The sequence below is a fragment of the Phalacrocorax carbo genome, chromosome 8 (genome assembly GCF_963921805.1).
Source record: "Phalacrocorax carbo chromosome 8, bPhaCar2.1, whole genome shotgun sequence".
In the NCBI taxonomy this organism is placed as follows: Eukaryota; Metazoa; Chordata; class Aves; order Suliformes; family Phalacrocoracidae; genus Phalacrocorax; species Phalacrocorax carbo.
The window spans coordinates 12,658,223-12,681,829 of record NC_087520.1 but is presented as its reverse complement, the minus strand read 5'-3'; the positions used below and the strand labels follow the sequence as shown (position 1 = coordinate 12,681,829).

The window sequence follows — 23,607 nt, the reverse complement described above, 5'->3', positions numbered from 1 at the left end:
ATCCACGTAGTGCCACGCGTCCCAGGCGTTCAGGGCACTTCTGCAAGCTGACATACAGCTGCTGACAGCTTGCAAGCTGCAGCTCACTGCAGCTCTGAAACACTGCTTCTGTGTTAAAAGGAAACTGTTTTCCTTTTTATTTTATTTTGTTGTTATGCATGGCGTCACTAATAACAAAGGCTTTAATCATAACGGTGGGGCAGACTGGTGCTTCCTCCTGTGATATCTAGGGAACATCTAAGACACGCAGATGTCTTAGCAATTTAATCTCTTTCTGCTCGGTGAACGCATATGTTACTTCCTTCAGCACAGAGCACATCCCACCGGCCACTACAAAACCTGCCTTGTAGCACGACAGCTTTACGTATCACACTTGTGGGTTTTTTGGGATGCTCAAGGTAGCGCCAATGCTCTCCACAGGAGTCAGCACTTGCTGTCCTGGAAGCAGCAGGCAGGGAAGGGACATTTAGCCAAACCCAGCCTGCCAGTTTGCTTCCGGGCCTGTAGCGCCAGCAGAAGGCAATCTTACTTGGGAGCTGGCTTGGGATTTGGGAATGCAGGGTTTGGTGTCAAGGACTGGAACTGAAGGGATGTCCTCAAAAACCCACCAAAAAGCAGCAGTTTCATATAAAAGCAAGCCCGTCACCTGCGACAGGGATGCTCAGAGGGCTGCCTTCCCAGTCGCCTGTGCAGTTTTGTCCCGGGAGCACGCGGGCCCCCCCGGCAACGAGGAGCACCGACGGCGCTTCCCGGCCCCGCCAGCAGCACGGGTGGGGGATGTCACGGCCCGGCGTGCGGGACACGACAGCCCGCCCCCGCCCGGTAGCGGCGGATGGCAGTGTGCGCGTCGCGGCCGCCCGGCGGCGCGGCGCTGCTGCCCGGCTCGGCGGGGCGGCCGGCGTCGGGGGCCGCTCTCTGCCGCCTTCCCGCGCCCTCTCCTCGCTCCCGCAGATCTCGCGAGAGCGGCCGGCTGGTGGCCGCGGGGGCTGTTGCAGCAGCGGCGGGGCGAAGCGGCGGCGGCGGCGGCGGCGGGGCGGCGGCCGGGGGCGGCCGAGGAGGAGGAGGAGGAGGAGGAGGAGGAGGAGGAGGAGGAGGAGGAGGAGGCGGAGGCGGCGGCCGAGGAGGAGGAGGCGGAGGAGGCGGCGCAGGCGGCGGCGCGGGGGGGGGGGGGCGCCGGGCGAGAAGCGGCGGAGGCCGAGCGGCGGCGGCGGCGGCGGCGGCGGCGGCGGGCGGCGGCATCATGGCGGACAGAGACAGCGGCAGCGAGCAGGGCGGCGGCGGCGGGGGCGCGGCGGGCGCCGGGGGGCCGGGCTCGGGCGGCGGCGGCGGCGGCGGTGGTGGCCCGGGCGGCGGCCTGCAACACGAGACGCAGGAGCTGGCCTCCAAGCGGGTGGACATCCAGAACAAGCGCTTCTACCTGGACGTGAAGCAGAACGCCAAGGGCCGCTTCCTGAAGATCGCCGAGGTGGGGGCGGGAGGCAACAAGAGCCGCCTGACCCTCTCCATGTCGGTGGCCGTCGAGTTCCGCGACTACCTGGGCGACTTCATCGAGCACTACGCGCAGCTGGGGCCCAGCCAGCCCCCCGAGCTGGCGCAGGCGGCCGACGAGCCCCGGCGAGCGCTCAAGAGCGAGTTCCTGGTGCGGGAGAACCGCAAGTACTACATGGATCTGAAGGAGAACCAGCGCGGGCGCTTCCTCCGCGTCCGCCAGACCGTCAACCGCGGCCCGGGGCTGGGCTCCACGCAGGGCCAGACCATCGCCCTGCCGGCCCAGGGCCTCATCGAGTTCCGCGACGCCCTGGCCAAGCTCATCGACGACTACGGGGTGGAGGAGGAGCCGGCCGAGCTGCCCGAGGGCACCTCCTTGACTGTGGACAACAAGCGCTTCTTCTTCGACGTGGGCTCCAACAAGTACGGCGTCTTCATGCGGGTGAGCGAGGTGAAGCCCACCTACCGCAACTCCATCACCGTCCCCTACAAGGTCTGGGCCAAGTTCGGCCACACCTTCTGCAAGTACTCGGACGAGATGAAGAAGATCCAGGAGAAGCAGCGGGACAAGCGCGCCGCCGCCGCCGCCGCCCCCCCCGCGGGCGCCGGGGCCGAGCCGCCCCCCGAGGCCGAGGCCGCCGCCGCCGCCGCCGCCGGGCCGCCCGGCGCCCTGCTGCAGGCCGAGGAGCCTGAGGAGGACTGACCGCCCGCCCCCCGGGACGCGGACTGGCCCCGCCGCTGGCGGGAGGGCGGGGGGGCGGCGGGGCGGGGCGGGGGGGGCGGCGGCGAGAAGCCCTCCCCGGTGCCCGCCGCCCCCCCCGGCCGCGCCGCCCGCCCGGCGTCCCCGCCGCCCGGCAGCAGCGCCTCCATCCACCCATCGCTGGATGTTCCTCCACTTTACCCACCGTATCAAACAGTAAGCAGCTGCTAAAACAAAAAAAAAAAAAACAAAACAAAAACAAAACACACAAAAAAAGTCAAAAAAAAGTAATAACATTATATATGAACTGTGTTTCCTACTTGATTAAAAATATAAAGAACTGAGTGTTTATTTCCCTAATTAACCGAGAACTTTTGTACACGTTTAAGCTATTATTATTAAAAGTGTTTGCAAAAATGGTCAAGATTATAATATTGCTGAATTATATAAAAAAAAAAGTCCTTTTCATGTTGAGCTAACATTTGACTTTAGCACAAAAAAAAAAGAGATATTTTAGAACACGTAAAATAATATTTTTAGTTTTTTCTTCTCATTTTGTTACCAAATTTCGAACCTTACATGGAGGTTACTATAGTATATTTGACACCCTATATACCTGTGATTAGAGATGTGTATATATATATGAGGGCTAGGCATGCTGTGTGTCTGAGCTTTGTCTAAATGTTATGCAGAAGTTTGTAGAGTTAAAAGGTACGTAGGTTTAATTCATGCAAGGTAAACAATAAGTGCTCTCTTTTATACAATATGCATTGCATCTGGACCTTAAACATATAAAAATGGTCAGTGAAACTTCTGTGAACATGAAGAAAAATTATTAAAAAAGGCATTTAAATGAAATTTGCTAACTTGTGATTTTTACGTTTGAACCAAAGTTATTCAAATAGTAAAAACAAAAAAAAAAAAGAGGAAAAGGAAAAAAAAAAGAGAGAGAGAGAAAAAAAAAGAAAAGTAAAGAATTTCCTCCCGTAATATTTTTTTCTGCACCTGTTTGGTTTACAACTGAGTAGGCGTATTGTCATTATTGTGTATATGAGATGTACTTGTATTGTTCATAATATATTTTTTTTATTCTGTGTACTTAAAGTACTTAACCTGACGTGCAGCGGTTTCCAGTCAACCTGTTTTTGGACAGCAGGTAGCAAGTCTTTCCGTGTTGCCACTGGCACTAGCACTATCTCCTAAACTCGTGCGAGGTCCGAACCTGTGCTTTGATCCCTGCTGGTGCCGTTAACTCCTGTAGGCCTGTTAGAAATCAGTGCGACGCAATTGCAGAGTAATCCTACTGAGCCATGGGGTTCGGAGTTTAGTTTAAAAGTGAAAGCCAAGCCGGTGTGTGTCTGTAATGGATTTCCATGTAGCTGTGGTGCTAGTTATTACTGGCTACATACCTGGCGAGCCTAACCGTGCCCTTCCCTCCCCGTCCCAGCCTCCTCGCCGGCGTGCGCGCTCGCGGGCTCTGGTCAAAGCCTAGGGTAGGGAAACGCAGATTTGTCAGAACACTAATATGTCCAGGTGTGTTCTCCAAATTGAAATTGTTTGTAATAATAATGAGAATAATAATGGACTTTTACAGGCTGTTTTTGTTGTTTTGGTTTTTTTTTTCTTTTAAAAAAAAGTTGGTGTGCTTTTAATTGACTAACTTTTTGCTGCTGTATAGTAAAATATTAATATATTTTTATCATTAAACTGCTGCATGACTATCATCATTACGAGTGAATAGAAAACGTTATAAAGATGCCTTAAACAGTGAAAACAAAATCTTTTCTTTTCTTTTCTTTTCTTTTCTTTTCTTTTCTTTTCTTTTCTTTTCTTTTCTTTTCTTTTCTTTTCTTTTCTTTTCTTTTCTTTTCTTTTCTTTTCTTTTTTCTTTTCCTTTTCTTTTCTTTTCTTTTCTTTTCTTTTCTTTTCTTTTCTTTTCTTTTCTTTTCTTTTCTTTTCTTTTCTTTTCTTTTCTTTTCTTTTCTTTTCTTTTCTTTTCTTTTCTTTTCTTTTCTTTTCTTTTCTTTTCTTTTCTTTTCTTTTCTTTTCTTTTTTCTTTTCTTTTCTTTTCCTTTTCTTTTCCTTTTCTTTTCTTTTCCTTTTCTTTTCCTTTTCTTTTCCTCGGCCGGAATTCAGTAGACAGTGTTTCAGAGAAACTAGGATCTTGTTCCACTCAGAAGTTTTTTTGGGATGCAATCATTTTTCTTAACGCTCTTGGCAAAGTTAGCTGTCTGGTAGACCTAGCTGCTGTGCGCAGAAGGCACCACCTGTACGAGCAGGAGCTGCCTGTGCTTCTTTACTGATGGTCAAGGATGGAGGGTGGGGGGTGAAAAAAAAGCTTGTCTTAAAGAATTTTATTTCCTGCTGTCTTTTTATTCCCATTTGAAATTATAATTCCTTTTTTTTTTTTGAGATGTACTGTAAGTGTCAAAACAAGCTGTTCCCATTGTACCATGCATTTTTTCCCTTTAAAGAAGTTTGCTGTTAGTGTTCACAGAAATTTAAATACGTGATGCCAGTAGTGAGGTGTTTCTATTTCTTTTAAACAATCACTGGAAATGTTTAAAATTGCTTTAATGTGCACTTTCCTATTTCCCAGTAGTAAAATAAGCTTTCGAAGTGCGTAATGTGACATTTGAAATGGTTCTCAATTGCATGTAAACATTTGTCTGATAACCTGCTTTTGAATTGGAGGGTCTGGATGGGCAGTTCCATCGATAATTGTACTTCAACTGTGATGTGTGTGGGACTGCATTCTCCATGCTGCTAGACGTAGTTAGGAAATTAATTGCTTTGGTTTTGCTACTTGATTGATTGTCTCGGTCCTGCTGTTCGCTGCCCTCCCAAAAGTTGTCGCGCTGCCGGCGGCTGCGGTCCGGCGCTCGTAGTTCCACGCTGCTGCGTTGTGTTCCCAGCAATAAGTAGCGGGAGGCAATGAGAGCACGGCAGAGTGTCCTTCCGTACCCTCCCGGCTCCTGGGAGCATCGCTAACGAGGCAGGCTGCTCCTGTGGTCTTCCTCACCCGCGCCGCCCAGATCCTGCCTGGGATCCGGCTGACTCGAGAAGCGCACGGGCCGCATGGTTCCAGTCAAACCAGTACAGCCTCTAACAGCCCACTGGCAGTTTTGTGAACAGTGTCTGAGAACTTGTGGTCAGTTTTTGTCTCGTTTTGGGTTTCTTCTGCGTGTTTTGTTGGGTTTTGGTTTTTTTTCTTCTTCTTCTTTTAACGCACGTTATGTATGTCCTAGGACTTGATGAATGATGATAATGAAAGACTAAAATGACTGTAAAGGTTCGTGGGATTTTGCTTCTGGTTTTGTTTTTGTTTTGATTTATTTTTTGCTTTTTTGGTTTTTTCCCAGAGGTGCTCGGTACTTTACTAAGGCTCTAATATCTCAGTATTTAAAACAAAGTACAGAAAACCCTGTTTAATGTTAGAAGAAGAAAGGTATATTTGACCATATGTGTTGTTTTAAAAAAAGACAGTATGCTCAAATGTGCCAAGATATCTAATTCCTGAGAAGTATGCCTTATATTTTCCTTGATGATATGCTTTTAAATGTCTTGTAGAATAGGTCCAAGAGCATTATAAAAACTACTTTATAATGACTACATGCAAGAAAACTTGAAATTCATTGCAATACTGACATTATTTTATTTTGAAGCTAAAAGGGACACTGTCAAGTAATTTACCGTTGAAATACAACTGACCTTTAAGTGGTTTTATGCTAACGGAGAAATGTCCTCCAAATTCAAAGTCTTTTTCTTTTTTTTTTTTTTTTGTTAAAAAAAGTTAAATTGTTCTGTCTCTGAGAAGTTAAATAAAAAAAAAAGAAAAAAAAAAAGAAACAGAACGAGCCGCTGTTGATTCCTGCCCCTTCTCTGTGGTCCCACTCGCGATGCTGCCCAGGAGCAGGAGGGGACTGTCCGGACCCGTCCTGGAGTTATCTCCAGGCCCCTTCTGCCAGGGAGGGTCAGGGCTTTGGCTGGGCAGGAGCCGCGGGGCCGCCGTGCCAGCGGTAGAGCCTCAGCTGTGGGGCGCAGAGAGGCCACTGAGCTTCCAGCGAGGCATACCCATATGCAGCGGAGCGCTTTTTTGGAGAATTCGACCTTAAGGAAGGAGAAAGAAAAAAAAAAAAAAAAAACTTGACAGTGTCACTTTCTTGTGTATCCCTTGCAGGGGTTGAAATGTGCTCGGTGCGGCGCTCGCTGAGAAGCGGTTCGCAACCTGTAACTCGACTGTTGTAAAGCGCAGAGGGGCTGCCCGGCGCGGGCAGCGGGTGCGAGGGTAGATGATCCTGTAGAGTGAGGCAGAAAGCTGCCCGTGATTTTAACCCCTGCTCAGAGCCGACCGATAACCTTTTTTTGTGGGGGAGCAATTACTTTGTTGCCTTTAAAAATAGCACTGTAACCACCTTTTTTTATGATTAGCTGTAGTATAACCTTTGTCCCTTCAAACTATGCAAGCTATGAAATGTAAATTAGGGATCAGTTAAAGATAGTTGATTATATTCAATCAGATGGCATTCATGCACTAACTGGAGTATATACAGATAAAGCTATTAGAGTGACTTGTATGCTAACAGCAAGATATAACATACCTACCTATTCTAAAAAAATGACTATTAATATTGTATAACAGGACTGTGAGGGTTGGGAGGGAATGTTATCTCTTACCTTCTTAAAAGGGGATTTTTATAACTGTTTTTTCCATCAAACTTTAATATTTTTGTCAAATTTTTAGGTATTTAATTTGTAAAATAGATTTTACTTTGTACTGGCGTACAGAAAATAGGGGTTGATTTAAACTTTTTTGAAGCCAAGTGATCAAGTACATTTGTAATAAAAAGTCAATGGATCTATATCAGTCGTACTCACTGTTTTCATTTCTTGTACGTTCTAATGCAGTGGTGCTGTATGTCTCCCAAGGAAAAAAAAATTGGGGAGGTGGGTGGAAGGAGAAGGCAAAAATGTCAGCATTGATGCTGCAAATTGATGCAACTTTCCATACGCAAGTGGCCCGTGGTCAGTGGAGATTTGGTAGATAATGCATTTTTACTAAAAACACGGTGCACTTTTTCAAGAAGGGTTTATGAAAACCTGACATTTTTTGCATGTCTTCACTTCATGCTTCCACCTTGGTGCCTGTAAACTAAAGCCACCCTTTGGGAAGCGCGTTTCCCTGGCACTTAAGAAAAAACAAACAAACAAACAAACAAAGCAAAACTCTGATTTCTTCTAAGGTGGTGAACTATGGCACATTATGTTTTTGCACCTGCACACTTTTGTCTCCCTTACTCAAAGGTTTGCCACTTTCTTCTTTAAGTTCAACAGGTTAAACTTTACTTTTTTTTTTTTAAGTAAAATTACTGAGTGTTTGGGATTGAAGACTTCAGCAGATCCACCGCATTTGGATCCAACACCTTGCAGAGCACTGACATAATTATTTTTTCTTTGCTTTAAATCCAGACCTCCCATTTCCCGTTCCAGGGCATATACCAAATCTGATTGACTTGTCTGTGGCAGAAGTTGTGGGAGCTAGAAGTGGAGAAACCTGACATTAATGTACAAGAATGTTAAAACAGATTTACATTTCAGGGTACCCTCGTGAAATGCAAAAACCCAAAGTGTAACTAGAACCAACCAATTTTGCTAGTGCAACAGGTAGAAAACGAGTCTGTCTTAGGTGAGTTGGAAAGAAGGCAGCAAAAGCAAATTCTTCCACAACCATGCGATTTGGTCATTCAAAAACCTGCTGCTTCTTACCATCTTGGATTGCTTTTTGAGAGGTAGGGTTCTGCCTAAGCGCCGGAGAGTTTCTCTGTTAAAATGACTGTCAAGAATGTTTTGGTTTTAACTGCAAATTTAGGATCCTGGTTTGCACCTTTATTTTTTTCTTCTTTTTTGTTTTTCTTTCTTTTTTTTTTTCTCTTTGCTTTTTGTCAGGCTTACCCAAATTTACCTTTTATTTTCTTACTATCCTCCTCTGCTGGCTGCCTGCTCCTTGTTAACTCAGCTTGTGTAATTGAAGGGTCACTGTTTGTGTTGGTGTTCGGACTATCTGAAAGAGGAGTGCAGTGTAGTTTTAAGTTCTCATGCAAGGCTTTATATTTTTTTCCACATGCACTTCTCTCCCTAAAAGTTTTACTCTTCTTGGCTTTCTTCCGTAATGCGTGAGGATAGGTGAAAGGATCTGAATTTTTGGTAGCAGAACAGAGAAGCGGGCTGCATGCAGTCTTGTCAAAATGTTTTGACAAAACCAACAAGGTAAACAAGCAAGTTCCATTTTTGTTCTTGATTCCTTCTGCTCTTGCCATCTCCTGTGCCACTTGCAACAAGGAAAGATAATTTCAGCCCAGAGCTTTTCTTCAAGCCTGTGGATCCTTTTACTCTGCTCGCTTGCACATCGTTTAGCTCGCTGGCACCGCAAAACGTTGTGCGTGGGTTTGTGAACATGGCAAGGAGATACGTATATATAGTTTAAAGCTAGTTAAGGTTTATTTAAACGGACTTTCAAAATTATAACCTTTTTTAAAAGCCTGTTTTAACGAGAGCCTAATCTTTGGACCCGAAGTTCATGGCTTTTTTTTGCTCTTAAGTGGGATTTCTCATGTTGAAATTACTGAGGGTAATGGCCTGATGGCACAGGAAGGATGCTCCTCTCGTGTGGCAGCTGAAGTTCCTCTGCCAGCATTGGTCTGCCTGCTCTGCTCCCGTCAGCGATGCTGCCTCCCCACTCCTGAACCATTCATGCCAGATGGTCTTGAGTCCGCTCTAGGAGTTTCTCTTAGCCTGCCTATCCTTCTCTTTTACTTTTTATCTTTTCAAAGCATTTAGGTTCCTGATGGGACTGTGTTTTAGCAGCACTACAGTCTGGGGGAAAGTCAGCCTACATAGGGGTCCGCAATGCATCCCACTTCTTGTGAATCACAGGTGGGCTATTGAGACTTTACTGGGCCATGCATTGCTTGTCATTAATGCAGATCTGAACAGCTGTAGTTGTATCTGTAGATAGCAGAGAGAAGTAAATGCCAAATCATCCATTTTTAGGGGTTCACAGAGTTACTCCTTTAAAGGTATACTGGATATTTTATTGCCATTTGGATGGTGTAAAATTTGCTGCTGGAGAAGTACATTAGAAGGGAAAGGATGAGCAGGTTTGCTTTTGGATGTGCCCTCCTGCAGGCGGGTATGGTGCCATTGTCGCTAACGAAGACATTTCCTGAGTCAGCGGACTCAGGCGGGTCCCAAGCTGGGTGAAAAGAGTTTGTCCTGGGGGAGAAGCTCCCAGCAGTCACAGCAGAGGGGGTGGTGTCCATCTGGAGAGTGGGAAAAGGCTTTCAGAGCAAGGCGGGAGGGCTGAGCTGGCAGACGTGGACAGCTGAGGTGCACCTTGACTGCTATCAAGTGCTTCAGCATCCAAACTGGTGTTCGGAGCGGAGGGTAGGTGATGCCACTTGCAGAGAAGCACGGAAAAGCCAGATGAGCACCTCTGGCAGACCCTTTGCCGTGGGCAGCCAGGGGGTGTCGGGCAGTTGATCCCAGGAGAGCATGGGGTGGTGGGGTTGTGGGACTGAGCTTCCTGGCTGGGGTAGCTCTGCTGGTCCCACCTCTGCAATTTGGTTGCTGTACGTGGCTGAAGCCAGAGGAGCAGTCATGTTTTTTTCGGAGAGTCGGAGCCTGTCATGCCTGCCTCTATGAAAGTGGTAAACAGTTGTGTAGCCTGTTTGAGGTAAAATATCACAGAAGAGGGAGAGCTGAATTCATACAGCAAGGAACGAGGCTTGTTTTCACAGAAGAATCTCAGCTGGAGATTAAGTGAGAAAAGATAAAGATAGAGGACTTCTGGCTCCACTATCTGTCTTTTGAGTGTTGACTGATTAAAACGAGACAGAGCGACTGGCTGGATATCCCCAAACAATGCTTCACTGTCCCTCTGCAGATCAATACTGCTGGTGCTCCTTCACTTTGATCTGGTCCTGAGCCTTTTGCTCTGGAAGGCACCACGTCCAGCTAAGCTGGACACTCAGGCTGGCTATAGGTTTTGTCTGCGTGTGGGTATTGTCTCATTTTGAGTGACCAGAACCCCGTACTGGACTTCCACGGGGCCATGGTGGTGTCTGTGGTAGCTTTGCAGCTCGGGTCAGGCATGCACTTCTGCAGCAAAGTGCTCTGCTGTCCCTGTGTAGTGTACTTTGGTTTTATCATGGAGCAGTCTCAGAGCATGTGATCTGATTCATTCTGGGTTTAATTAAGCCAAAAGACAAGCTCTACCAACCAGGGGGCATTAGGTCTGTCAGACCAAGCTAGAGCTCATGGGAGAGTAAAATCCCCAAAACACAGATAACATGATTGTCAGGTCCTGAGCAGTGACTCCTTTGCTGTCGAACTTGGCTCTAGCTGTGCTGACTGCTTGTGTAGACATAGCCCTAGATAAAACAGGAGACTGCCTGTGTAGATGGCTGGCCATTTTCGCACCTTGTTGTCTTGAGGCTTGGGTTCACGACATGTGGTGTACTTCTGCTCCTTTCTGGATCAGCCATCAGCTGGCAGAGTCTTGCTTTGAATGGGCATCTTCTGGATCTCCCCAGCAGGTAACTCGGTCTTAACTCAGATAATTCCTTATCTTTGCCGGTCATCAGTTGGTTTGCTGTCCATCCTGATGTTAGCTTTGCAAAAAAATGCACTTGAGCCTTTTCTTAGACTTAGGCCACGTAGGAGACTGAAGTGAAAAGAGGACTGGCTGCAATGTTGGCAGTGGGAGTTTGTGCTGAGCCTTCCTGGCTGTCGTGCAGAAGGGATTTTTTCTTGAAACACTATCTTGAAATATGTAGGAAACAAAGAAAAGCTTCATTCTTTCTGTCACAGACCAGGGAGGTGAGAGGTGTGGAGTTACATCTGCAGCATGGAAGGATGTGCCCCTCTTGGCTAGTGAGACCTTGGAGGGAGGCAGCTGTTGTGGGAGCTGATATGCTACATGCCACTGGGAAGCCAAAGTACATGCCTTGGAGAGATTTAAACAGCTTTTCAGGGAAGAACCTCTACACATTGAAATGTCATCCTGGTCAGCATGTTGATTTCTATGGAGAGCTGCTCATAGAAGTGGCTTGCAAACAGCATATGAATACCTGTGATCATGTTGACCCCAATCTGTTTGCGTTTCATACTGGACATGGTGCAGGGACCATGCGGCAGCCCCCAAGGCTGACTGTCTTGGTGCAAGAGATCATGTCTCAACTGATGCACATCAGTGGTTTTGACTGTGTGGTGGCACTGTCATGCTTGCAGGAAGGTCAGGGAGCTGAGCCTGGGCTCTGAGACACATCTCAGAGACATCTCATCATCCCGCTGGACCAATGTGCAGTTGCTCTAGGGTGGGCCAGCACAGGCATAGGGGACTTTGGGGATGGCGTGCAAGGACACACAAGCTGTGGGGTCTCTGGCATGTTTTCAGCTCCTCTGTGTCATCAGCTGTGCTGATGGGGCTGGTGCTGAGATGAAGCTTCACACGGTGGCTGGAGGAGACTAAGTCTATATAAGATATATGGTGCCTCGGTAATTTATATTGCTCAGAGTTGAGGGTGGAGAAGATGAGCAGTGGCGGTTTTTTCCGTTGCTGGTGAATGTCTTGATGTGCAACTCAAACTCAAAACACAGTGCTCATCGTGTCTGTAGTGTCCTCCAGCTAGTATGTTAGCTAGAGGTGGGTTTTGCTCTTTGAAATGTGGGTAGAAAGGTACGCTGTCATATGCCAGAGTGCAGGACACTGTTTGTGCATCTTGGGCAGGACCTGTCTGGACAGGACATCTCAGAGCAGCGCTGTCATTTGAAGGTTAGCCACATTGGTTTGAGTGTCTTTCTCTCCCACAGGTTGGGCTTGCTCTAGGGTCTCACTACAGAATACGTTTTATTTCTCCATGCTCTGTCATGGTTGCACAATAGTTCATGAGTGCAATGCAAGTTGCTGGCTTTATCGCCTCTAGTCTCCTGAGGTTTGGAGCTTGCTTTTCCTGGGCTTGCCTTTTGCTTGGGCATTCAATATGGGCAGAGGAGCTCAAACCACTCCTTGGGAGAGTGCATGAGCACGTTGGCGTCAGCTGGTCCAGACTCCTCAAGACTTACCTGGGGGTCAAGAGGTGGGCACTGGGTTTTCAAGGGCCAGCTCTTCTGTATCACTCCAGCAGAGACAGGTCTAGCTGTCTTACTTCTAGGTGAACTGTAAAGGCTGTCAATACTTCAAGAAATGCTGGGGCTAGGGAGTGTGGATAAAAGATTTTGTGAGATCTGGTATTTAAACCTCCCACTCAAGTGATGCTGAGGAGAGCTGGCAGTGCAGCATTGGCTTATCAGGAACTGTATGGGCAGGTCAGCTTAAGAAAAATGTTGTGTGAGCAGCACCAGAGGTGAAGAAAAGAAGCCAGTGTCTTGTCAGGTACTGAGTTATAAATGGGGTCAAATCTTCTTTTTAGTAAAAAGATTATTTAAATAATAAATGATGGTAGGATCACCATTGCCAGGGGCTGCTGAAGGGGAACCAGGCAGGTCTCTGAGCAAAATAGGGACTAGAGACTTTGAATTATTTTCTCGCATTAATAATTCTGAACTAAGCACTGCAAATTCATGCATTTGTCATCTCTGCTTTCATGCGTGCAAACAGTTTGGTTTATGGATAGGTCTTTTGACAGTGCTATGTTCAGAGGCTCATTTGATCTTTAAAAAAAAAGAAAAAAAGTTGGCTTCTGAGCTGCAACTGTCAATAAAAGTCATGGTAAATGAGTCCTTACAAGCTTCTGCAAGACCATATGTAACTTATCTTGTCCAATGAAAGTCTCTAATTGATGGTTTAAAGTAATTTAAAAAAGAATCCATTAACAGTCAGTCTATTTTTATTTTAAAGAAAGACTTTATATGGTCATAAAGTAAAAATCCTAGCTTAATTATGGGAATCAGAAGAACATTGGCTCAGTTGCACTAGGAACTGCACACACTAGTGCAGAGAGGACAGACATTATGAGTGATTATCTTCTGATAAAATGCTACACAGTGCAACAAGGAGAGGTGCTCCAAGCTCCTGAAAGCACCTTGAGGCCAAAGTTGCTGAGCTGGTGGAGAAGAGATGGCATTAAATCATCTGTAGATGGTTGTGGTCCGTCCTCATCTCAGTACTAACAGCCTTGCCTTTTATTTGTGGAAACTTGACTTGCAACTGGACAGGATTAAAGGGGCAATTTATAATTTAATACTAAAGCCTTGGTTGAGGAGTTGTTCTCTGGTCTGGAGATGCCTTTAGAAGCTGGGGAAGTAGCTCTGTGAGGTTTGGATGGCAAAGGATTTGGTCATGGGAAATACAGGCTCTGCTCCTGATGATTAGGAGATCCATCTGACAAGTTGCCTGTTGAGTGGACAAGTAGGTCCTGAAAGATATTGGAGTGCTTGGGGCAAGGCTGGAGCTGTCACCCGTGAAGCTGAGATACTTGGGAAGCTAAATTTGGGTGCCTGGGAAGAAGACAGAATTTAGGACATGGCACTAGCTCTTCCTAAAGTCTAAATGTGTGCCTGGGAAAATGATAGAAAGGGTATAAGTAGGTGAAGTTAAGAGTCATGACTTCACAGAGTGGGCTGGTTTCCACTTCATCTGTAGCATCCCTAGACTGGTGGCACAGAAAGTGGACAGGGTTTTGGGAGGACGGACTGACCACAGTGCTGGTGAAAGGCTGAGGCTGTCAGGGCTTGGGTGAGGGTGCTGAATGGGATTGCCAGGAGTGCCCATTTCTCCTGGAAGGCAAGGGGAAACTTCAGCGCAGGGTAGGAGGAGGTTGAGAGCAGAGTTGTGTACACAGGAGGAGCTGCAGCTGTAGGGCTGCAGAGTGGGATAAGAAACGGGTATGTGGTCCAAACAAGAAAAATGCCTGTATACCAGTGTAGAAACATAAAACAAAAAATAGTTGTTTTCCATTACACTGACTGTTTGGCAGTGTAAAAAGACCTTGGCGTAGCTGGTTTGATTGAAACATGGTGGGGGGGTGATGAAAATCAGTACGATACTGCATTACCTGCCATCAGACTATACTGAATAGGCATGCTAGGTCATAAAGGTGTGAAGGAACACTAGATCTAAAATGTTGCCATAAAATCTGAGTGGAAATTGGAGTAGTGACGACCACACAGTCAAATTTATGTTCGATATAAATCCCATATTTTAATGACACAGAGGTATTAGGAAATTTTCTATTCCACACAAGAAGAAGGTTATGAATTTTGTGGGGCTTGGGAGGAAACCAGGCTCATGCGTCTTCATAAAATTGTAAGAAAAAGTAAATTCAATTATGTCCATGCTATCTGGCTAGATTGTTTGGGAAGGAGCTGGCTAACATTTTGGTGAACAAACATCTTGATTTACTTAAAGGATCATTTCATATAACAGCCTGGTGTAGAGTTAGACTTGATTTAGGACTAAAACATGAGAACTGTTTCAAGATATAATTACCATTGAGTCGTTAAATAGCAGTGACCACAGTACAATTACAGGTTCAGCATCCTCGGGGGTGAAAGGCGCTGGACTAAAAACGAGTCTTGTCTTATAAAATATTGCAGGGGAGAAGATCAGAAAAATAAAGTCCTTAGACTTGTCCAGGCAGCCTCATAGGTACCTGGAAAGGTTACAGATATCCAAGTTAAGCAGAGCTTTGTCATGAAGGAGTTTCAGAGCTGAAGTGGAAATCAGTTACAAAGTAAAATAGTTATAAAGTTATGAAGTAAAATAGTTATGAAGGAAGGGACTTCTGGAGTACAGCAAGACTCCATCAAAAGACAGAAGTCCAGCTCTTGCAAAGTAGACTGAAAGAGACATGCTGTATAGAAGATAACCTGTCATCTGGAAGTTAAGCAGTTTAGGAGGGGCTTTGAAGAGCCTCCTTAGCCTTAAGGAGTAAATGCTATCTTAAGTGCATGAGAGAGAAGGCTGGGGAGAAAATACGAGCATGCAGGACTGAAGGCACAATTAACTTTCTGCACTACTTCGTACTACTTAAGTGACTTCTCCGCGTCACTCTGGAGCACAGGGCGTGTTTGAGAGCCTACCTATCCATCACCTAGTCCTTTTGGATGGTAAAGATAAGTAGCTTCCCTCGTAACTTAAGTGTTTAAGGCAGAGATGCCAGAGCAAAGTAGTAAATTCAAGTCGAAGAGCAACAGGTGTGCTTAGGAGTTTTAAGAGAGCTTGAGACTGAAATGCTAATGTTACTAGCAGAAATAGGGCTGTTAAAAAATAGCTTAGTATTCTCCATAATCAGATAACATCCTAATGTCGTATTATTATTTTTTTAGTTAAAGTATTAAACGGGGCACTGGGAATTGCAGATCAGCAACCCTGAACTCCAGACTGAGAAGGAGAAACTGATGAGCTGTAATTCTTCAGAATGTGATAGGTTAAAAGCAACATACTTTCTGCAAAAAAAGGGGGTTGGACTAGGTGGTCCTTGAAGGTACCTTCCAACCCAAACCATTCTGTGATTCTATGATCAGTCTTGTTTTCTGGGTAATCTACCAGAATCTTTGACCATGTTGACAGCATGGAGGTGGAGAATCAACTGATCTTTATCTGGATGTTTTAAAAGGTTTTTATCAAGTCCTCCCAAGAATGTATTAAAAAATTACGCTTGCAATGAGGAGAGAAGCATAATGGAGTCCTCCTTTGGTTGCAGCTGATGTTGATCACTTGGGCAGCACAAGGTAGACATAAGTCTAGCTGGAGATGGTGACTGAAGGCTTCCAGGTCTGTATCTTGAGTAGCTCTGCAGCCTTTGAGCAAATGAGTTTCCTCTGGAAAAGACCAATTCATTAAAACCAAAGTTGGCAGGTGGAGAGGGTTAATGTTCATTGAACTTTTCTGGCGAGCACATCTAGGTCCAGGCTGCAAAGTCTGGTTGACCGAAGAGGAGAAACAAGCCCAGAATACTGGGTAGTATGGCATCTAGATTTCTCCTGTGATGTGACACCCTCAGTTCAAATTCCTACCCTGAGCTTGACTTGCAGGTCTGCCAGATCCCAGAGCATGCCTCAGCAACTGATGTTGTGGATATGTTCTGTTTGCTTTTGTTTTACCAAGAAAAATCTAAAAGGTTTTGGTTTTGGCATTAGGCAGAAAGGGAAGGAGCGGGGAGAGAGGTCTGGGCAATGTTTTCCAGGTCTCGTCTAGCACTGTTCTTGAGGGAGGATTGTGTGTGTGTGTGCACGCATGCAGACCTGTGTTACCTCTCTTAAAAGTGACTGAGGAGGATACATAGCTAACTGGTGTGAGTTAGAGCAACCCTTTGCTGCTCTAGCTTAGTTTTAGGCTTCTTAAAAGTTTAGAAGTCATGGCAAATACCTTTGCTTCTCCCACCTTCCCTGTCTTCATTAGATCATAGTACCAAAGACTAAGTGCTTTGATAAATGATTGGATTTTGCAATAGGAGCAGGTTAACTGCAGGCACCTCAAGGCTTTCGGTTAGAGTTAGTGTTTAAGTATAAGAATTGGCAATTGAAAGAGCAGAGTGGTTGGTTATACTAGAGAAGTTACTTCAGCCTGGGCATGACTAGAAAATTCAGAAGAGTATGATAAGGTCTGGTACTGTGAGCCTGCAGTAGTGGGGGCTGACCCTGGGAAATGCGAGGCAATAGGCAGGGGTAAAAAAAAAAGGCAATTTTTAATGGTCCAACAATATTGCTAGGTTTTAAGTGATTTACTCGTTCAGGAAGAACATCTGATTCTGGGTAGCAAAAGCAAATGAAATGAAGGTGTATAGACTGCCATTGAAAATAACTGCATATTACAGATTTAGGTACTAAGGTCTGAGAGGCTGTTGTGCATGAACTGTCCTGGAGTACAGGTCATTAGACTCCCATGGGTCCCTGTGCTGTTTTCCCTTGGTAATCTGGTGGTTGTCACTGGCACAACCTTTGTCCCCTCCCCCTGGAAATACTAATTTCATTAGATTGCTCACTTCTAGTTAAATTATACCAGCTGACTTTGAAGTACTTAATATGAAAATGTCATGGTGTGCTTGCATGATAGCTATTTGATGTAAGAAAAAAAAACTCTCTTGTGCTCTCTCTTTAGGAATTTGGGCTTTGAGTTTCATTGGGGAGTGTTGTACCTACCCAACTGCATGGGATCAGGCCCATCTCTTTTTAAAAATGTATTTCACATCTGAGATTAGAAACATTCTAGGAGACAAATCGGAAGATAAAGTTGTCTGTTACAGGCTCAAATGATAATAGCGACTTGTGCTAAAGGATGTCCGTCCACATAGAAAACTGCACGGCTGCTTCTGTTTTAACTGCTGTCAAAGGTCTGGCATTTTGGTAATAGTATTTTTTTCTAAATGTACTGAGTATACTTGCCTTTAAATCCTGTTAGGTACAGATAATTATTGTTGGTATTCTGTAAATTAGCTCTGTACTAGCATTCCCATTGGACTAGGCTTAATATTGTGTCAAAGATGACTTGAAAAAGGAAAATAAATTTATACCCTTTTAATGTGGTTCTACCCCAAACAGGGGTTTGTTTGTAGAAATACCAGGAGTGTTACAATTGTCTTCCCTCTCTTACTTTATGTGATTCTCTGCAGGAGAACATACAGATTTAAATCTATTTTTCCATCCTTTGGAGACACTGGGATATTATCACAGTGAGGTCCATGGAAATACCTAGATAAACCAGGCCATAACACAGAGATAATGCATCTTTTCCATTATTTTTTTCTTCTACTGTCAATCAGGCCTCTGAGCTTTTTTTATTTTAAAGGTAAAAAAAATTAAATTGTTTGAGAAAAATCACTTCCCTCATTTGTCTGGTGCAACATCCACTAATGCCATAGGTCTGTTCAGGCTGGATTATTTGTGGTCTTCCAGAAAAGGTAGACAGGACCAGAATAGCTAATGCCAAAAATTGCCCACAGCAAGGGAGGGAAATCCTTGTTTTCAAGACAAAACCCATCCAGACCTTTTTCAGACACCCTGCAGCACACCACAAGGGTATAAATACCTAGTTTTTCTTTTCCAGGTGATCTTTAAGGCCAGGTAGCAGCAGGCAGGGTCAGTCTGCTTGGGTGGATGGGACAGGGGTCCTGCCCTGCAGATTTGCCCTGCTTTGTCATCAAAATCGATGGTTTTATGCTGGGCTTTTGTCCTCCCATCGGAGCTCAGCCCTGGCACAGCCAGCCCCAGGCATTGCCAGTGCCATTTGGCATCTGCGCTGTTTCGCGCTCCTTGCATCTTCATGGGTACAAGACCCCCTGCATCTCCACGGGTGATGCTACATATAGCCAGCCGCTCGGTGTGTTCTTAGGGAGCTATGTGTGGTTGGCTTTCACCACGTCCTCAATTTTGGTCCCCAGGGCAGAAAAATTAGAACTTTCTCAGTTAAAGAAAAAACAAAAAGTGAAGCAAAATCTTTGGAGAGTGGTGTTCCCCTGCGATAGTAACGGCCGTTCACCACCTGCTTCTGTTCAGCCACGACCCCTGGTTCAGTTCTGCTGGGTTTTTAACCATCTTGACCTCATGTTTGCAAATATTATTGGTAATATAATGCTCTATGTACAAATGTCTATGTGGCTCATGTGTATGTTTCTGTGGTTCAAGTCAGCCACAGACTTCTGGAATTTCATTGTACTTTGGTTAAATGTTGGACTTTTAACTCTTCTACTGTATGGCTTCTTGATTTCTCTTGTCCAATGTGGACCAACTCTATTTTTGGAAATAAATGAGCATGTAAATAAAATGAATGGGTTTATGCCACTTACAAGAAAATGCTTTATTTAAAATATACACTCAGTCTTGTATATTTTATGGTATCTTAGAGAGTGGACGAGGCTCACGCATCAGCAGCCTTGGTGATGAGATACCATATTATGTACAAATTCATTTCCAAGTGGTTTCGGAAGAAGACTTTCCATCTCCTGAGCCAAACCCCTGTAGGACCAGCCTTGGGGGGAGGGGGTGGGGCAGGAAATTCAGAAAGAAGCGTGTAGTTTTAGGGGAGTAAAGGAAAGAAACTCACTTGTCTCTCAACACAAGGCTTCTGGTTTGAGGTGTCTGGGTGCCAAAGATGCTGCCAAGAGTAGGGATGCCGCGGGGCAGTTCTCAGCTCCCGCCCAGGAGCACGTGGAGATCAGGAGCACAATGACTTCTTTTTTTTTTTTTTTAACTTCTCCATATAAACCAATATTTACCAGTAATCCTGTGTTTCTGTTTTTGTTTTTTGGCAGACTTTTACCAGTAAATATCGGTTTATTCCTGAAACCAGAAGCCCTAAACATACCTTTGTTTATAAGGTCAGTTGTCATTTTGTCTCTCTCGTTCCCCACTCCCCCCCAGTACAACCCGGCAGGTGATTGAAAGGTACCGAGTTTTCTTTCTAGTTTTCCTGCTCTGCATGTCTGGGAACTGGAGCCCACAGGACCTAGAGCCTTCTGTTGGTAACGTAGACCCAAGTTTACAAATTATTCTTTTACCAGTTTAAAGCCTGCTTTTAAGGACAGAGGTGTTCCCAGCTGCCCACTGCGGGAACTGGTAGAAACCCCTGCAAACACATAAAGTGCTTCACCTCTCTGAAGCTGGTGGGTAGGTCTCCCATAAGCATCTTGGGGCTGAGAAAAAAAATTGATCCAAAAATATACACTAAAAAATGCCATTTCTGTTTTACAGTGAGCAGGACTGGGGGAGGGAAGGGCGGGAAAGGAATTTTAATTTTTTTTTCCCCCCATTTTTTTCTAATTTACTGCCAGAAAGTGTGACATGGGGAGGAGGGATAGAATTTGAACATTGCCCTTCCTAAACTTGTTGTAAACTCTTCCTCCAAGGCTGGGAAAAAGGGCAAGTGAGAGGTCTGATCCTTAAAAGGACATTGCTAGGTGTCTGGGACCCCAAAAGCAGCTGGTGTTTTTTAATGACGGGAATCACTGTAGGTCATTTTTTCAGAGTTTTGATTTATACCAAGACAAATCGACTTGGGAGCGTTGAAGCCTCCTTTTTTTTCTGCAAGTGTTTGTGACCCAAACATAACAGCGTTCTGCTAATACTTGTGAAACAGAGAAGCTGGCGAAGAATAGAAAATGAGTTGACTGCATGGTCACAGCCAATTTTTTTTCTCCCAAGCAAACAAAATGCAAAAAAAAAAAACCCCAAAAAAACAAACCAGCCCCAACCCCGAAAAACTGCAACCTCCCAAAAAAGCAAGCCAAAGAGGATCTCAAATGCCTAGTCTGGTTTTATCGTACATGGTTGGCGAGAACGTTTTTGGTATAGCTGCAACCTAACTATGTCCCTTTAAGGAGCACCAATGGCTAATTTCCTCCTAATGAACTCAAAAGCTGAGGTTTTTGCAGTTCTTGAGTGCAGATCAAAGCTCCTGCAGCCTTAGTTGGAGTCCAGAATGAGGGGAGCCCTTCCAGCTGTGCAGTTTGAGCTGAAAACTACCTTTCCTCCCCTTTTGCAGCTTGAGTGGTTCTGATTGCTGGCAGTTCTGTAATACAACTTTAATCTGAGCAATTGAGGCTGGTCCTACATTATCTTCAGACGTCTTGCGGAGGACTCCTGTTACCAGTTTGGTACTCAAAAGCTACACCCCGCCATCAGAAGTCACTTTTTTTAAAAAAAAAAAAAAGGCAGTGATAGATTACCCTCGCTAACTCTAATGGAAAAATGATAATTACAATGCAACTTTCTAATAAATTGTTCATATATTCATAATTCTGTTGCAATCCCAAATTGGAGAAGAGATCTGTTAAAGGTATATATTAGTCTAGACTTTTTCTTATTGTAAATACTGTAATTTTATAATACTGTCAATATTTTATTAACTTAGAAATATTTAACAGAGTTTAATCTATGGTAGTTGATTTATTTATAGGTTTATGTCGCAGCCGATATTGCATTACATTCTAATGTAAGATTAACTTTCAGCATGTAAACATTGATTTAATATATCATTGGGAAGATTAAGAGAGAAAACTCCTGCTCTTAATCTGTAATATTTATCCTTCAATTCCCAGTTTGGAATTATTTAACGAAATATTAGAAGGTTTCAAGAGCTCGTGAATCTAACACCTGCAGCTGGATTTGGAATTTGAATTTTGAAATGTACCTGGCTCTTTCACCCTGTGAACAAGTTTTCTTCGATAACTAAACTATATAGTACAGAAGTCTTTATTTTGAGCAAAGGGACACTGTCAGATCAATTTTAGGTTCTTATTTTGGGGTGGGGGGGAGGGGAAGCAAAAGTCAGCCCCAGTGCATGCGTGTTAATTCCTTTTTAATCACAAGGGGGAAAAAATACTTGTCTTGTTGGTTTGGGTATTTGGCTGGAAGCATTCCTGCAGCAGTTTGCATCCCTGTGGCCGGGGCGTGGGGTAGAAATCTGGCTGCTACAAGTCTCTCCAGTCTCAGTGAGAGCCGAGATGCCTGGCAGTGCTGCCGCGGTCCTGCCATCCCTGGCATCGACTGCAGTCAGAGCTCGGTGAGGTGGGTGGTGCACAAGGCCTAAAACTTGCCAATTTTTGACCAAAGTTTTTGCTTTTTTTTTTTTTTTAAATATCTCTCTCTCTCTTTTATCCTGATGGTGTCCCTTTAACAGCATAAAGATGTTCACATTATCTGGAAAACCATTAGAAGTTATTTTCTTTTTAAGGAGGGGAGAATTGGTCTATAATATGTTTGCAACGTAACTTGCATAAAAATACCAAAAATATATCAAGGGTTTTCTTGGGAGCTGGTATTTTTTGAGTGTAAAAGTTAATCTTTATTAGAGATGTGCCAATCTATACTGCTTTATTGTAGTGTTGTTACACTTAGGCATTTCAGTTAACTTAAAAATATATACTGTAACAGTATACTTTGTACAGATTTATTTAAAATTTATTTGAAAACTGAAATAAAGTAGGCAGAAAATAAAGATATTTATTTTTCATTTGACTATGTAAGAAGGTATCATTCTTTTGGTTTTAGTGCACTGGTGTACCAAGCCTCAGAACCACTGCTTTCTCCAGCTTATAGGATGCTTTTCCAAGACTGTGGATACGTGTATATGTACTGCTGTGTTGATAAGTAAACGCCAACGATGGAGTTCGTTGCTTTTATACAACCCAAAGAGAAGTTCTCCACCGTTCATTTTCTGTTTTCTGACCAAAAAGGCATGTGTCTGTGAACAGTGTTCACGCAAGTTCTGCCATCCCACTCACATCAGCTTATACCAATGCGAGGATGGGAGGATTTGCCTGCATACCTTCCCCAAAACACCCCAGTCTGCAGTGGCATCGTCAGGGAGCAGTTCAAATGTGTGTCCTTTGGGCTTTGTGTAAAGCAAACACAGAACAAGAAAAATTGAGATGTTAAATCCATTAGAAAAAAAATTTCTTATTGTACAGTAGTATGGAGATCGCTAGTCAACCTGCCATTAATAATAGATTCTTATTTTTTGAATGATCTATTTAAAAGAACAGCAAGCATTGTATTTGCTAGTAAATCTGAAGTGTTTACATGGAATTACTAAATAAATTATTTGCTCTAAGATGGCTCTCATCAGTGCTGATTTTTAATGCTGGAAATTAATTTTGGCAGCTGCTTTTTTAGTTCGTGCTGTTCTTTAAAATCTTCCAAAGCAGGTTTTTTTCAATGCATCCTTGTGTTTTAAATTAGGTTCTGAGGAAGATGCAAAGCATGCCTCTCCCTGCAAGGTCTGACAGGAGTGCTAGCTAATGTTTTCCAACCCCCTCCACGTCATGAGACTGCCCCTTCATATCCCAAGCAAGTGATTACATTGCTGAGACAGAGCAGGATGCTCTGAACTAAAAGCCCTGCAGCAAATGGTACTGCTTAGCTGCAGTTTTCACCAGTCTGAGTCCTGGCACGTGTGTGTATATATATTTTTTTTTTTTTTTTTTAATCAGAAAGCATTGGGATTGAAGTAAAACAACATCCTCCAAGGAAACAAGTTGTCAAACTGAGGTCCTGCTTTCTGCTGTTACAAGGCTGCAGGAAAGCCCCATGCTCCAGGCCCCCTGACCCTGCCCAAGGCCCTTGGGTCCACAGGCAGCTGCGAGAAGCTGAAGTAGATGAGTGCTTTGGATCATCATCGAGACTGAAGGCAAATTCAGGGGGCTTTGACCCTCTCTGAGCAGCAGAGGACTGGGGCTGCTTTCTGACATGGGGAGCAGGTTTGCACAGCTCCCAAAGCACTCCGGTGCCCCTGGAGCGGAGGGTGGAGTAGGTGATGCCCTGTCTTGGGGCTCCAGCCCAGCGTGGAGTGGGGTTGGCAGCGTTTCTGGCTGCAGGTGGGAAGCAGCAGGAGTGCAGTTAGTGAGAGGCTGGATGGAGAAATCCATGGGAAAGGACCAGGCAGGAATAGCAGGCAGGCATTGCAAATGCAGAGTCTGGCCACA

At 44.8% G+C, this 23,607-nt stretch overlaps 1 protein-coding gene across 4 annotated transcripts; it reads left to right on the top strand.

Moving 5' to 3' along the window:
* The first annotated feature begins 1,144 nt into the window (after positions 1-1,144).
* Positions 1,145-22,141, top strand: PURA (purine rich element binding protein A). 4 transcript variants are annotated; one of them, XM_064458762.1, is made up of 4 exons: positions 1,145-2,404; positions 19,438-19,503; positions 19,591-19,647; positions 20,667-22,141. In XM_064458762.1, exon 1 carries the CDS (start codon positions 1,241-1,243, stop codon positions 2,189-2,191), a length of 951 nt encoding a protein of 316 aa, XP_064314832.1. In that variant the 5' UTR covers positions 1,145-1,240; the 3' UTR covers positions 2,192-2,404; positions 19,438-19,503; positions 19,591-19,647; positions 20,667-22,141. The 4 variants fall into 4 exon arrangements, with proteins under 4 accessions (XP_064314832.1, XP_064314833.1, XP_064314831.1 ...); XM_064458763.1 differs by lacking the exon at positions 19,591-19,647; XM_064458761.1 differs by having other exon boundaries at positions 19,591-22,141.
* The last annotated feature ends 1,466 nt before the right edge of the window (positions 22,142-23,607 follow it).

Bases quoted from the DNA above. Each gene is read 5' to 3' on its own strand.
- PURA (XM_064458763.1), top strand. From the start codon at position 1,241: ATGGCGGACAGAGACAGCGGCAGCGAGCAGGGCGGCGGCGGCGGGGGC.